This window comes from Tursiops truncatus, chromosome 3 (assembly GCF_011762595.2).
Source record: "Tursiops truncatus isolate mTurTru1 chromosome 3, mTurTru1.mat.Y, whole genome shotgun sequence".
Classification (NCBI taxonomy): Eukaryota; Metazoa; Chordata; class Mammalia; order Artiodactyla; family Delphinidae; genus Tursiops; species Tursiops truncatus.
Genome location: NC_047036.1, coordinates 118,750,473 through 118,766,197, shown reverse-complemented (window position 1 = coordinate 118,766,197; position 15,725 = coordinate 118,750,473). Strand labels below are relative to the sequence as shown.

Below are 15,725 nucleotides of genomic sequence, written 5' to 3'. Positions count from 1 at the left end.
TGATCTTGGGAGTCTGTTGAGATAAGCCAGATGCTACATCAGCTCCCTCCATCTCAGCGTCTCCGAGACTGTCCAGGCTTGGAGCTCTGAAGGCCTGGCATGCAGGTACCTCATGCCCAGGCGCCAGCCCCACAAGCCCTGCCCTGACCTCTCCCCCCGGCAAGCTGTCTTGGGCAAAGCAAGGAGGAGCTCCATGCCTGATTCTGCTCTTCCTGCTAGAGTTTCCTCTCTGCCTAAGGGGGCCGTGACTTATTCCTGGACAGGATTCATCACTGGAACAGCAACTGAAGGATAGGAAAATGCTCACGAGCATCCCAAACCTGCAGCCCCTCCTGCGGCACGCACCCCCTTGCCTCGCCAGGCACGTAGGAGGTTGCACGGAGAGCGGGATTACCGGCACCACTCACCACACAAATGGAAATGTTCCTGAGCAAAGTGTGTGCCAATCAAATATTTATAAATCAAACCACATCCTAAAGGCAGTAGAGGAGTTCACTGGTCCCAAGAACCCTGCTCTGCAGCCCTTTAGAAAGGGCAGGCTCCTTCCCTGCCGTGAATCCCTCCTGCCCCTAGTTCTGGGGGCAGTCCGGACTCCGGTTCTGCTACCACTCGGCACCTAATGGTGAAGGCACTGTGTTCCCCATAAGCCTGGGCCAAAAGTGAAAACAGCTTTTCAGAGGACCATGGTGGGCAGAGCCGGGCCAGGCTGTCAGGCATCAGAAAGAGGGGCTAGTGTCCAGGCAGGGAGGCACGCTCTCCCCAGCGGGATGCCATGCCGAAGGCCTCCCTCCCTCTCCTCCCCACCGCTCCCTTATCTGCTTATACAGAAGGGGTTTTTCCAGATAAACTTTTTTTTAACTATCACACAGTCCATGGACTATATCAAAATTTCCCAGGCACCTTTTTCAGATCCTAAAGGGGAAGCAGACACCTTCACACATTCTAAGAAAAGTTTTTTTCGTGTGTGTGTGTGTGTGTGTGTGTGTGTGCGTGTGTGTGTGCGCGCGCGCGCCTATTCTAAACCACTGGAACTTTTTTCTTCCACAAACTCCATTTTATTTCTTCTCCGTCTTTCTCTAATGTTTTACGGCGCCCGGCTTGTGGCTACATTTTAATTATAAATGCCACTGACATAAAACAACCTCACGGAGTTCTGAATGAGGGTGACCTCATGTTGGGTAAACACGGCAAAGGACGGGAAGTCTCCAACCCAGAATAAACCAGGCACGTAATCTCTCTTGGCCTCTGTCTGGAGAGCAGAGGTGGAACGCAGGCCTCTTTTAAAGGCCACGGAGGAACGTGCTGCAGACGTTCATCCTGCTGAATGCACCGGCTGTAATCTTATCTTTAAAAATTCCTAGGGCAGGACAGGAAGATACTAGGATGGTGCCCAAGGCTCATGTCTCTTGCCACTGGCAGGCTCCTAACTCCTGTTCTTTCTTTCTATCCTTGGAAAGTAAGCGATCATGTGTCTTACTGTGAATCAACTACTATTGATAGCTAATGGAAGGGTCTGAGGAGCAGAAGAGAAAGCCGGAGATACCGGCTTATATTTCCTCAGGAAAAAAAGGAAGAACACCTAGTCGGGGACCAGCATATCCACTCAAAGCCCTGGATTCCTCCTTACGTAGGTTCCCCTAAGTAAAGACGCATGAAGGCATCCAAAGGATGAGGGTCCAAAGGATGAAGCAGGAGCAGGGTCTGCAAAGGCGATTTGGTACATTTCAGTTATTTGACATTTACTTTTGCTACATCAGCTATTTCCAAACCAGCACACCCTAATGCATGCCTAGAAAAGGAGCAGGATTGCATTCCACTGGGGACACTATGGTTACGAATCCACCAGGCAAACGCCTCCAGCCTTCCTGCAGTGCTTTATAAATTTGAATTTCTCTAAGAAACTTGTATCTATCACTAGAGTACCTTTATAAAAACTGCTTTCCGGGCTTCCCTGGTGGCGCAGTGGTTGAGAGTCCGCCTGCCGATGCAGGGGACGCGGGTTCGTGCCCCGGTCCGGGAAGATCCCACGTGCTGCGGAGCGGCTGGGCCCGTGAGCCACGGCCGCTGAACCTGCGCGTCCGGAGCCTGTGCTCCACAACGGGAGAGGCCACAACGGTGAGTGGCCCGTGTACCGGGGGAAAAAAAAAAAAAAAAAAAAACTGCTTTCCATTTCTTCTGCTAAGTCAAAAGTCGCTGTCCGCATTTCAGAACTAGGGAACACTGAGTTCCCATAGAGCTAAATGATTTGTCTCGTTTTTCAAAAAGTACTCGCTCCTTCATCCTTGGGATGCTACAGAGCCACTGACCTTCCCGCTCATAGAGAGTAAGTCCTAAATTCCCCGTATGGGAGGGAAGAGATGCTCCCGCTCTGTGCGCTGGGTGCTAACCTGGTGGAAGGTGCTGGAAGAAGAAAATGAACAGAGCAGGTGTGGCTTTAGTGGCCCTTCACCAGCTTTCCTGGTTCCCTGTCTGCCCTTAAGAAGACGCACCTTTTGCAGATACCTATGTTCAGGTCTACATGGTACCTGAGGTCAAGCCTGCACTGGGTCATAGAGCACCGCAGGGGTCAGCAGCAGCAAGAAACTGAGTGTCTGCCCACCAACCAAGAACCAGGCTTTACACATCAACTACCCACCCCCCACCCCCCAAAAGTACGAAAACATCAGTAGCCCCATCACCCAAAGTGAACCACTGTTGTCACCTGGCTGTTCTTACCTCAGAACTGTGTCTTCAAAGAAATGAAGAGTTAGGATGAAGGGAAAGTTGCTTCCACTCCCCTCCCCAGCCTCAACCCTTCTCATCCTCCCCAGAGCAGCCACTGCTATGCATTTGGTCTGAATTGAGCGCACATTTTTATCTTTTACTCCCTATCTATTAATGAGCTATGCGCATTGTTTTATGTTTTTTACAAAAATTTCATCAAGGATTTACCATAAATAGTCTTTTGCAATTTGCTTTCTTTCACTGCACATTATTTTCTGCTTTTCTTTGAAAGGGAAAACAATTAGAGAGAGAGAGAAAAAAGAGAGTTTTTGTTGTAGTTGCACTTTTGTTTGCTTTTAGCTCAAAAACAAGTGGGGTGTTTGCTACGGTGCTGCTTGATCACTCTGGGTCGTCTGTACCCCTAACTGGGTGTCAGCCCCTGAAGGCAGGGACCTTGCCAGCACTGAGCACAGCGCCCAGCACACGATGACCGGTGCATGAAAACGTGGTGACTGGGTGGCTCTCCCTGAGCCCCCTGCTTGCTCCAGGAGGGAGGAGCTGCTGCTTCCACCCAGGCTGTTGGCCAGGCCCTCCCTCTCTTTCTGAGCCCCCCTCTCTCACTCGCTCTCCTTCCCACCCCCAAGCAGCAGCCGCAGGAGGATGTAGGTTTGGAAAACTGGAATGAAGTCACACTAGGGAGTTGGACACCTAGTCAGTTACACGAGCAACGCGCTGGGTGTTACTCCTTCCTGCCAGCTCTGCTTGCAGAAGGATATATGCTTAAGAAACTCAGCCAGAAAGAAATCCAGTGAAAATGAGCTATGAAACTTGGACATCCTGGAGAAATAATATTTACAGAGGAAACTCTTGAGACGAACTCTCAACAGTACCACAGCCCTGGTGTTGGGGCTCAGGGCCGAGGACTGAGTCCTGTGCCAGGCAGCTCTGCTTCATGTTTACCTCCATGGGGCGTTTACACAGCCAAGACGGGACTCCTCAGACAGCAAAGTCAACCCTACTTAGCCCCACAGAGAGACAAACGGGCACTATTTAAGGCATAGGACAGAAATGGACTAGAGAATGAAAAGCTTTAAAAAAACCTCTTCCTTGGTGATAATGATGTGTCAGTGTAGGTTCATCAGTTATAACAACTGTATCACTCTGGTGGGGGATGATGATAATGCCGGGGAGAAGGCATATGGTAAATTTCTACACCTGCCCCTTATTTTTGCTGTGAACCCAAAACTGCTCTACAAAATGACGTCCGTTTAAGAAGATTTTCCTGGATTACCCAAAAGGACTTGCCCTTTAGGACTCTTGTTGCACCTATAATGCGTCTGACTAAATACCTACTTATATGGATGGTAGGTGGAAAAAAAGTCCCAGGCAACTAACATCACTCAATCCTACGGCTATGACATGGGATCCTGGATGGTCATCTGCCATCTGGTACACGTCTGACCTTGAAGACAAGGGGGACCAAGGAGGGAAGTGAATATGGCTTGATTTGGACCAATCTCCCTGATAACTGGAGCTCAAGGTATTGTACGAAAGACAGGAAAAAGTAGGATACCTGAAATAGGTGAGCCTGGGTTCTGGTCATGGTTGTGCCCCTGATTATAAGTATAATGTTTGGTAAAACATGCGCTTACCAAACTTCAGTTTCCTTACCTGTGGGACAGAGCCAGTGCCACCTTCCTCCAGGGATGCTGTGAAGAGTGATGAGGGCACCTAAACACAGTAAAAATGGCAGTCATCGTACTGGACACTTCCAGGCATCAGATCATTAAACCCCACAATTCCGTGAAGCAGATACTATCATTATAGATAAGGAGATAGAGGTAAATACCATGCCAAATCATCACACAGCTAGTACACAGCCAAGCCGAAATCTGAATTCATGCAGTTTGCTTCTGGAGTCCAAACTCTTTTGTTTCCTCTTTATATCAAGATAGAAACCAGCATGATGCCTGGCACATGGTAGGTAATCAGAAAATGATTATTCCCTTCCTTTGGTCTCTCTTAAAGATACAGGATTATGATGGGAAATTGACACAAAGTACATTTGAAAGTTCTCTGAAAACCGTGAAGTCCAATGAAAATACAGAGCATTAAAAAAAAATGTATTGAGATAAATTCACATACCTTACAATTCACCCATTTAAAGTATGCAATTCAGTGGTTTTTTTACATTCAGAGATTTGTGCAACCACCTCTATAATCAACTTTCATCACCCCAGAAAGAAACCCTATACCTCTTAACCCAAAAAGAAACCCTATACCTCTTAACCACAGTTTCCCCTTCTCTCTCCAAGCCCTTCCTCAGCCCCTGGCTACCACTAACCTACTTCCTGTCTCTATGGGTTTGCCTACGCTGGACATTTCTTTTAAATGGAATCATACAATATGTGGTCCTTTGTGAGTGGCTTCTTCACTTAGCATGTTTTCAAGGTTCAGCCATGTTGCAGCATGCATCCGTACTTTGTTCCTTTTTACGGCCAAATAATACTCTATTGTATACAGCATTGTTATTAAATGTATTTACATGATTCCCAGACTGTTAGAGCTGAAAAAACTCTAGAGACTGAATCCAAACCACTCCCATTTTACTAACAAGGAGACTGTAGCCTGAAGGTTAAACAGCCTAGCCAAGGTCACCCTGCTGGTCAGTGGCAGAGCCCAGCCTTGACCCTTACAAACTCTCAACTTGGCCCCATCCTACTTCACTCCACAAAGCGTTATTGGAAACACAATTCAAAACGTGCAGCCTACTGATGATGGGCCAACAGAATCATCTCTGCAACGATCAGCCTAACATCATTCATTCAGCAAATGCATACTGTCTGTACCCGGAGCACAGGGCACTATGGGAGGCACTGGAGACTGAAGGAGGAACAGGATAGCTAAGATTCCTGCCCTTTCTCCCAAGTGTGCAGTCCCCTGGGGAGGTAGAAATTAATGAGTAAAGCCCTAAACGATAAAAATAAGTGCACACTGTACAAAATGCCATGAAGGAAACAAACAGGGACCGAGAAAGACAATGATGCAGGGACTAGGGTGGCAGGGGTCCTGGCTGAAAGGACTTGCTGTGCAGAGTGTGGAGGGGCACTTGGGTGGGGAAGGCCTCTCTGAGGAGGGAGTTTTAGGCTGAGGCCGGAAGGAAAAGACCATCTTTGTGAATATTAGGGGAGAGGAGATACCAGACAGAGGGCAGAGCGTGTGCCAAGAGCCTTAGGCAGGAGGGAGCTCGGGGTGAGGCAATGACTCAGGGAGCAAGTGGTGTGACCCGAGGCTGGAGAGGGGAGGCCTCTGGTCTGCGCTCTCATGCCTACCTCTCAGAGCTAAGCGGAGTTAGGAAGACTGGTGGGAAAGGAGATCGTGGCTTCCGCTTTCCTTCCTGTGAATTAAATAAACGCCACTTGCCAGAGGAGGCCCTGAGTTTCTGTGGCTAAGACTTCCAAGGACAAGAGAACTGCATCTTCAATAAGGGTGATGTAACTATGTATCACCCTTAGGATGAATCATAAGATAAGGAAAAAAGAGGGAAATGAGAAAATACAGACATATTAATAAGGAAGTGGTGAAATGATTACGGTACAGCCACATAATGGAACACAATTCAACTGGCAAAAAGAAGGTAACTACTGAAGTGGAAAGATTTCCAGTCAGTTGTTAAGCGAAAAACACAAGGTGTAGAACTGTATGGTATTTCACCATTTGCTAGGAGAAAAAAAAAAAAAAAAAGGCAGGAGGGATAACATCTCTCTAGAAGGATATATTCCAAATATGTCTCAGGGGGCTTCCCTGGTGGCGCAGTGGTTGAGAGTCTGCCTGCCGATGCAGGGGACACGGGTTCGTGCCCCGGTCCGGGAAGATCCCACATGCCGCGGAGCGGCTGGGCCCGTGAGCCATGGCCGCTGAGCCTGCGCATCCGGAGCCTGTGCTCCGCAACGGGAGAGGCCACAACAGTGAGAGGCCCGCGTACCGCAAAAAAAAAAAAAAAAAAAAAAAAAGTCTCAGAGGAGTTTACTTGTTTGTCTCTGTCTCCCCAGGAGAACGTGCCCCAGAGGAAGGGCAAGGATCCTGCCTGTCCTGTAGCCCCATCAGTTGGGAGTGGGAGGCTGGAAGGACTGAGAGAAGACATTCACCATCTCCTCTTCTATGTTTCCAAGTCTGAAACATGGGAATATATTTCTAAGAAATTAAGTGAAAACAAGGGGTCTAGAGGTGCCAACCGAAACCCTGTATTCCTTCTAGCACCCCTTGCGCCTCAAACTTTGACAAAGTCAACCCTTAGAGGGGTCAGCTGACTCCAAGAGAACTACTGGGTGCTCACTGGTCCCCCGTCTAGATTTCACTCCTTATCATAACAATGGCTATGACCAAAGAAATTTTCCAGAAGAATCCAGAATTCATTTCAATTCCCAAATGGGAACCATCAAATCACCTCTCTCCAGAGTCACTCCAGGGAGGATGAACAAATGAATAATTATCAAGTGGGACTCCAGTGAGGTATCCAGCAGTGAGCAAGGCACCATGGGAGTATCAGTCAGTATAAATGGAAAGAAGGCAACTCAGGGTATCTCAGTCCTCGCCCTCAACTTCAATGTCTCTCAACCTCGGCACTATTGACATTTTGAGCTGAATAATTCCTTGATGAGAAGGGCTTGCCTGGGCGCTGTAGGATATTTATTTAGCACCATCCCTGGCTTCTACTCACTAGATGCCAGTAGCACCATCCCACCCCAGCTGGGAAAACCAAAAATGTCTCCAGACATGGCTAACTGTCCCCTCTAGAACAAAATCATCCCCAGGTAAAAAGCACCATTCCCATCCCAGGTGGCTGCTTCATTCTCCCTTTCAAATGCCAGGGTTTCCCCTCTGCCTGTATCCCAGTGGGGTTGCCACAGAGGTTGGGGGTTGACTGAACTTCATTGTGGGTGAGTTACCTGAGTTTCTTATGTGCCAAGCAATCTAACTTCCTGGGAACCTCTTCTATCTGGGAAAATAACACTATCAGATTTTGAAAAATAACAATCTGTCCACGAGAAGCTCCCACACCAGGAAGGCCCGGGCCATAAAAAGGCACCCCTGCCAAAGCAGGTTGATAACTGAAACTGAACACCCTCAGGCTGGCCGGTTGCCGACTCTATGATCCCCCCAAGATCACTGGGATGATGGAGCCAGGGAAGTGAATGCTGTTTCCTCCTGTGACAGTGCCCGTAAAGTGCACGTGGGGTCACGTTGTAACGAACAAGGCAGATGGGTGGGCGAGCCCGCCATCCTCTCTCCTTCCCTCGAGAACATGATTCCCAATGGACAGCTTTCTTTGGAGGGCAAAGAAAAAGGAACTGTATTTCTATGTTTTGATTAATTTGAGGCTCATCCTTGAGGGCTCTGTGAGATGAATGAGCAGAATTTTCCGTGGCTAACTGTCTTGGCCGCCAGGCCCTATCGGCAAAAGCTTAGTGTTTATTTACTTTTGCTCGTGTTATTTTTATTTCAGTTCAGCTGCAGCTCAGTGCGGAAAGCGTGGGGGAGGTGTATATAAAGAGTACGGAGACTGGCCAGTACTTGGCCATGGACACCGACGGGCTTTTGTACGGCTCAGTAAGTATGAGGCTGACATGCTTCCAGACTCGGCCAAGGTTTGAGGTTTCCAGAAATCTTGTTACATGGAGTGATGCAAACTATAAAGCGTCAATTAGTCTCTGTTTGTTATTTTTTCCAGCAGGATTCCCACCCTCCACCCTGCCTTATTTTAGGCACAAACATAAAAGAGTTTCTTGCGGGATTCTCTCAAAATACTCCAACGTATTATCACATAGACAAAGAGAAAAAACATTGATTGAAATTTTAGTAACTCATCCAGTCACTCGCTCCAGAATACCCAATCCCACTTCATTATTTCATTCCAAAAATGTTTCTTGAGCATCTACTATGGGCTATGTAGGTGTGTCTCTTAAGGCTTTTTACAAAAATTGCAGAGCCCAGACTCTAGCAGTTGATATTTCATGCATAAAACTTTGAAAATAGCCCTTTTATTCTGGAAGCGTCACCTAAAAGGATAAAAAGTTTAATAACTTGGGCTTCCCTGGTGGCGCAGTGGTTGGGAGTCCGCCTGCCGACGCAGGGGACACGGGTTCGTGCCCCGGTCCGGGAGGATCCCACATGCCGCGGAGCGACTGGACCCGTGAGCCATGGCCGCTGGGCCTGCGCATCCGGAGCCTGTGCTCCGCAACGGGAGAGGCCACAACAGTGAGAGGCCCGCGTACCGCAAAAAAAAAAAAAGAAAACAAAAGTTTAATAACTTAATTCAACAAACATTGAGCAAACGCCTCCTGTTGTCCAAGTACAGTTGGGTACTGAGAGGGTGCAAAGGTGAATAAGCCACATCCTTGCCCTGGAGAAGCAAAGTCCAAGAGTCTATTCAGTAGCTAAAATCCTGCTGCATCTCCTGCTCCATCTCTCTCCTAGTTAATGCTTTATATATGTTTGACTCGGTACATATTGATCTTTGTGAGAAAAGAAGAGAATAGGGTCAATCTGATTTTGTCCCCATTGGTATCTCTGGTAAACGATTTGAACGGAAAGAGAGCTGAAGCCAATGGCTGCAGGTTTTGAAAATATTTCTGGAGTTCAATGATCCTTTCTCTGTAGCCTAACAACTGAACATTAAGGCTTCACCAAACCCCCTTCTTCCCTTTTATGAAAGATGTCTACCAAAAGGCACCCAGTAGGTGGGATTTTAGTTTGGGGCTCCCTTTAACTTACATCAAATCGCCAAGTAGCAATGGGCAAAGGAAACTCCCTCTTGAAGCTGTAATCTCAGCCAGAGTTTGGGATGTGAACACAAGTTCATTTTTTTTCATGCTGCCCACTAGGGCTCAGGAGATGAGACCATCAGAGGAACAGGTAGTTCCTGCAGGCTGTTTGCTGAAATATGGATTGATTTGGACAACTTGAAAGGGTTTGGAGCTAGGCAGTGACTGGTACATAGGGAGTAGACTTTTTTTTTCAGGCAGGCCTTCCAATCAGCAATAAAATCAACAGGCCAATCAATCATTCAATCTCAGACTCATAAATGAATCCCATGCCTCTGCCACTTTGGCAAGTTACTCACCTACTCTGAACCTTGTGTGAAACGAGGACAGTAATGGATAATTACCGCATACTTACATACTTAAGAAGAGTCAGAGAGACAACGCACAGAACCCGCCCACTGGTGTAGCAATGGCAGCTATAAGGCAGTCGGTTTACAAATCCCTTACCCTCATTATTTCTTGCATTATGTGTTACAATTTTATGGCTTTTCCTCCTTTAAATCAATTCTGATGTTTATTATAACCTTCTCTTACTTGTATAAAAATTTGATAAAGACTCCCCTAAATCCAGATACGTCTAGGCTCCAGACACCCCCTTCTCCCACCATAGTCCTGGACATCACTGATTCACCTGACATGTTCATAGGGTGATATTAATACATTATGCCTAAGAATTTTTATATTCCCCCATTGATAAAGATAAGTTCTAAAATATCTCAGGGCTCTGCCTCATGCTCTTAACCCATTTTAGGTATTCATCCATCCTGATACAAATTCACGTGTGTGGAAAGGACATATTTATTTAAAAAAAATAAGTCTGAAAGGCTCTAAAACATTAATATATTTATCTTTGGGAGTGCTACACGGCTGATTTTATAATATATGAATGCCTTTCTGAATTTTCCAAATTTTTTACAGTTGGTATCTGTCACCTATGTAATTGGGAAAAAGCATGCTAAATATAAAAAAGAAGTTAATTAAAACAATAGGCATGAATCAACTCTTCATCCCCGGGCCCGTGGCACTGCACGAAGTGCACAGTAAGCACTGACAAATCCTGGTTGAGGCACAGGTAGAGCATCTCCAATTTGGCCTGCTGACTCAGCCTGGGACTCAGCCATTCTGTGTGTCAACCGCTCTAGTGTAACAGACACATCAGGTGGGGGACGTGGCCGCCCCGAGCTTCGTCACAGAACACAGGCCTGACGCCCACTGAGCGGTGTCATGGGGTGACTCCTCCCTTGCAGGAGAGTGGGCAACCCACCCAGGTCCAAAACTGCCTACCTCCTCCCACCCTTGACAACGTGCATCGAACCATAATGTCTGGATGAGTTCCTCTAGAGGCAACAGAGTCACCTAATTAAATATTACATCTATGTCCCATCTTGTTCCAAAATGATCTGAAGTGTCTCACCCAGTTGTCACTGCACTAGACTACAGATGAAAAAGGGGCAGAACACTTCCTGTTATGTAGTTCCTTACTAAACAAAGGTAACTTTTCTGAATACTTTAATGAACTCAAGAATCAGATTACATTCATCACCTAGCTGATGTGCACCTATTATCTGCAAAATTCTTTGTCTTGGGGGAGACACAAGGCTGACAAGATTCCATCTCTTCCCTCAGTAGGACTGACAGTCTAACAGACAAACATGCCACAAATAGAGAATAAACAATAGGACTGGAAACCACCAGAAAGGGACTCACCAACCACTATATGGGTGAAGAGGTAATATAGAGATCACATGACTTGGAATTGGAGCAAAGTCCATACACAGCATATGTATGTTAATACTCCTGTTTATATCCAAATATAATAAATGTATTCTAAAATCTTGACAAACAGAAAGGGCAAAGAACTGGGATTCCTCCCACTCTAACAGATGAATTTTAGTAAAGCAGTAACTGTTGGTAGATATTTTCAATGTAATTGCACTATTTAATATGTATTAACTATCTCTCCAACTTAATAAATTTACATTTGCATTGGATCCCACTGTGTGGATGTACCGCTATCCACTTAACCAATCACCTTTCCATGGGTATTTACGTTGTTTCCAATATGTCACCATTATAGCCAATACTTCAAAGAACATCCTTGAAAATACCACTATCTCATAAGCGTCAGTTCCTAGAAGTGAAATCCCGGATTCAAGGGTAATGCATATTTTAAATTTTGATACTTATTGCCAAAGTCCCCTCACAAAGTTTCCATCAACTTATCTCACCAACAGTGTCTGACAGTGACTATTTCCCACTCTCCCCCATACTAAGACTTGTAAATCTTTTTGCTCTTTGCAGATGTTATAGCCAACATATTAAATCATTTTTGAATTTGCATCTTCTTGCTAGTGAGATTAAATATGTTTTCATAGGTTTATCACCGATTTTTTTTTTTTTTTTTTTTTTGGGGTACGCGGGCCTCTCACTGTTGTGGCCTCCCCCGCCGCGGAGCACAGGCTCCGGATGCGCAGGCCCAGCGGCCATGGCTCACGGGCCCAGCCGCTCCACGGCATGTGGGATCTTCCCGGACCGGGGCACGAACCCGTGGCCCCTGCATCGGCAGGCGGACTCTCAACCACTGCACCACCAGGGAAGCCCTTATCACCCATTTTTAAAACAGCAGACATAGTATGCCATTTTGATAATACCCTAAGTTTCTATCGATATGGCCCTATCTATGTCTCTCTGTGTGCTCATACATAAAGAGGTACAGAAGGATGTTCATCAACTGTTAGTAGGTGCCTATATCTGGGTGGGTGCGCTTTGGGGTGATTTTTTTTCTTTCTTTTTTTTAAAGTAAAGTTGTGCTTTTCTTTTTTACAAGTACCAGTCTTTTGATAAGTAGCAAAAAAAACAAAAATCTATTCTCACTGAAAAAAAAAATCCTTTAAGTTCCAGGACATGTTTTATGCTTAGGACACATTTTATGCAAGCATTTATGTTCATAACAACACTAAAGTAAAACCCTGATACTGTTGGTGAAAATCACAAGGGTGTAAAGTATAATTGGTAGGTTTTCATTTATTCTTCAAGACCAAACTTAAGAATGCCCCACTGCATCACAGTCTAGTTTTACCCATTTTGGATGCTTTTCATGGTCAAACCTAGGTGCCAGGCCTCTGCAGAGACAAAAGACCCAGCTCTACCCTTAAGGTACTTAAAGTCATTCAGGATTTCCCAAGTGGGAGACTCTAGGGTCCTGAGCAGAGCAGAGGTGAGGGGAGTTTACATAACAGCAGATGTACATTGAAGGCTCATTATGTACTGGGTCCCGTTCCAAGTCGTCATTTCTATCCTCAGAGACAGGTTCCGTTATTTTCCCAATGTCGCTGAAGAAGAAACTGAAGCACAGAGAGCCTCACTAATTTGCCCAAGGTCACACAGCCAGTACACAGAGGAACCCGATCTAAAACCACTCACTAATCATTCTACTCTTTCCCGGTTTTATTTTTTTTAGCAGACACCCAATGAGGAATGTTTGTTCCTGGAAAGGTTGGAGGAAAACCATTACAACACCTACGCATCCAAGAAGCATGCAGAAAAGAATTGGTTCGTTGGTCTCAAGAAGAACGGAAGCTGCAAACGCGGTCCTCGGACTCACTACGGCCAGAAAGCAATCTTGTTTCTCCCCCTGCCAGTCTCCTCCGATTAAAGAAATCTGTGCTGGGTGCTGATCACTCCAGAGGAGCCCGAAGGGGTCCTCACCCGGTTGACCCCAAATTGTACGCTTGATCGTTGGCCGCGCTAACCCCTGGCCCACAGAGCCTAAACTTGTAACGTGCTTCTAAACGCCCAGTTCACTTTTTTTGTAAAGCCCTTCACCCTGGCACAGTTTGGAACCGAGGGACCAAATGGCTTTTAGGGGCCAACTGGCTGGCCAGTCTGGGTCTGGTTTGGAAGTCCAGTTGCCTCTGGGCATCTGATGCAGGCTGAGCCTCCTAATGCATGGGTGGAACCAAATGAAGTGTGAGCAGAGGGCTGCCAAGTGGGCTGTAACTGCATGCAATTCCCTCTACAGAGTAAACCCTGCCCGCAAGTCCCCTGAATATCTGGCATGACTCCCTTTCATCCTTTCAATCCCCCACGATTATTAGCAGAGAAGCTATGGCTCCGTTAGAGGAAGGCAGCTTTCCATGAGTGGAAACAGGGATGAATAAATCCCCTCTCAGAAGGGATTCAAATGGCAAGGGGAGACTGACTGGATTCTAGTGGACAGCTTAGAAGGATGGGATCTCAAGGCGCAATGAATGAAGGCTGAGAAGCTCAGGCACAGGAGAGCAGAATGAAGGCAAAACCTTGCGAGTTCTTACAACGCCTTGACTTCCCCAAAGTTATTCGGCAGCAGGAAGCCCCTCGATGATGCCAGGTGGAGAAGAGAACTAGGTTCTTGATAAACGCCAGGACTCTGGCTATTGGGAAATTCATTTGGGTCTGGGGAGTGGGTGTGGGAGTGATGAGAAAGGGAAACATGGGCTGAGGGGACATTATCCTCCAAAGAGGATGATTCTAGAAGTGAGAAGGAAAGAGAAGGGGATGCCATGACCTGTGCTTGGCCACCAGAAAGCGGAGGCTTTGGGGTCCTGGGGCAGTGCTTACAAATCACATGGGCATCTTGTTTGACTGCAGGTTCTGGTTCAGTAGGTCTGCCGTAGAGTTTTCCCATTTCTCACAAGCTCCCAGGTGCTGTAGATGCTGCTGCCTCCCCCCCCCCCCGCCCCCTCCGCCCCGTACTTTAAGTAGCAAAGTCCCTAAAAGCGTTATTCAAATGAAGGGGGCTCAAACCCGACCCTCCCGGCCACACCCTTAAAAATGCACGTCCCCTGGATCTTCCCGCACTCAGGCAGCATCAGCAGTCACGCCTGAGTTAAGGAGCCGGGGTTTAAGGCACTTTGGCCCAATGCCTGTAAAATGCCCATTTAGAAGATATACAAAAGCATACTTCAAAAACGTTAAACGCTCACAAACAGCTTTTCCCAAGACACCATTTGTGTGACGGTGACTTATATAAATATGCTTCCTGCTTAAAGTAAACTTGACCCAAGCGGCTAGCAAATTAGAAATACCATTCATCTCTGACATGATGCTGTTGCCATGTAAAGGCCTTTAATAAGCCATTTAAATTTACTGTGAGACTATACCTTTTAGGCACATTTAAAAATATATAGCTCAAAGGCAGTTAAACTGATTAGCACTCAGCCACCGAGAATGATAATAATAGGATATGATATATAAGCTCCTCAATTATCTACTACTTAGACTACATTTACCTTAGAAAATGAGATTTCTCTTTGTTTTCCACTGTGCTGTTCTAAATTTTCCTTTGCAAATGGGGATTCTTAAGCAATGATATAATTGTGCATAAAAACTGATGAGAATGCTAGCTCATGTTTTATGATCAACTGCAGTAATTATTAATGGAAAGGTAATTCCTTAGTAACTGAACTATTTTGAATGGAAGAAAAATGACAATTTGTGAAAGTTCAGTGTGATACTACAATTGTGGAACTGAAACACGTTAACGCTACAGTTATATCATTCTGCATTTGTACAGCAAAACGTTTCATAACTGTTTTTGTTTTTGTAACTTGGATAAGACAATTTGATTTTATTTTAGTAAATCTTTGCAGGCAAGTTGGGAATAGTGCACTGTGGCTTGACATCTCTTGACTATGAAGATTTGGCCAGAAAAAGGTACCCACAGAGGAAATCCAAGATATTTATAATGGTCCATAATTTTTAGTGTATGAATCAAATTCAAGTATAACATTGGCCAAAAAAAATGAAAGCTGTGGCTAACAGATGAGATGGAAGTCTGTGGTTGCAGAGACCCAAGGCATTGAGAGGAAATACTACTGTGACCTTGACAACCTCAGCCCAGTCGCTATTCCTGTATTTGTTCAATGAATATGTAAGTGCCAACGGTGTGCCAGGCGTTTTACTGGGTCCTGGGGCCCCTGGGAACCTTGTCTGTCTGGTTTGCTGCTGTATTCTCTCCCAGGGCATTATATTTATGACGCAAGATGCTGAGGATTCATTTCTTTCAGTCAAGTAAAAACAGAGACTTTGTAGGTTCCTGCTGAATAAACAACAAGTCCCAGAAACCAAGGTTTTGGAAGAATTAGCAATCCCCAGCATAAGATAAACCTCTATGGAAGTGTCAGAGGACATGGCAAGGTAAACCTAACACTTCAACTG

At 46.0% G+C, this 15,725-nt stretch overlaps 1 protein-coding gene across 5 annotated transcripts in view; it reads left to right on the top strand.

The window, feature by feature from the left end:
* FGF1 (fibroblast growth factor 1) overlaps nucleotides 1-15,161 on the top strand; it is a 109,680-nt gene extending 94,519 nt beyond the window's left edge. For 2 of the 5 annotated variants that reach the window (XM_073802645.1, XM_073802644.1), the window contains 3 exons: nucleotides 8,210-8,313; nucleotides 11,605-11,684; nucleotides 12,988-15,161. In XM_073802645.1, coding sequence (XP_073658746.1) covers nucleotides 8,210-8,313; nucleotides 11,605-11,684; nucleotides 12,988-13,204 — 401 coding nt within the window. In that variant the 3' untranslated portion in view covers nucleotides 13,205-15,161. The remainder of the gene's footprint in view (nucleotides 1-8,209; nucleotides 8,314-11,604; nucleotides 11,685-12,987) is intronic. The other 3 variants (XM_019924621.3, XM_019924619.3, XM_019924622.3) reach the window with 3 other exon arrangements.
* Nucleotides 15,162-15,725: the final 564 nt, after the last annotated feature.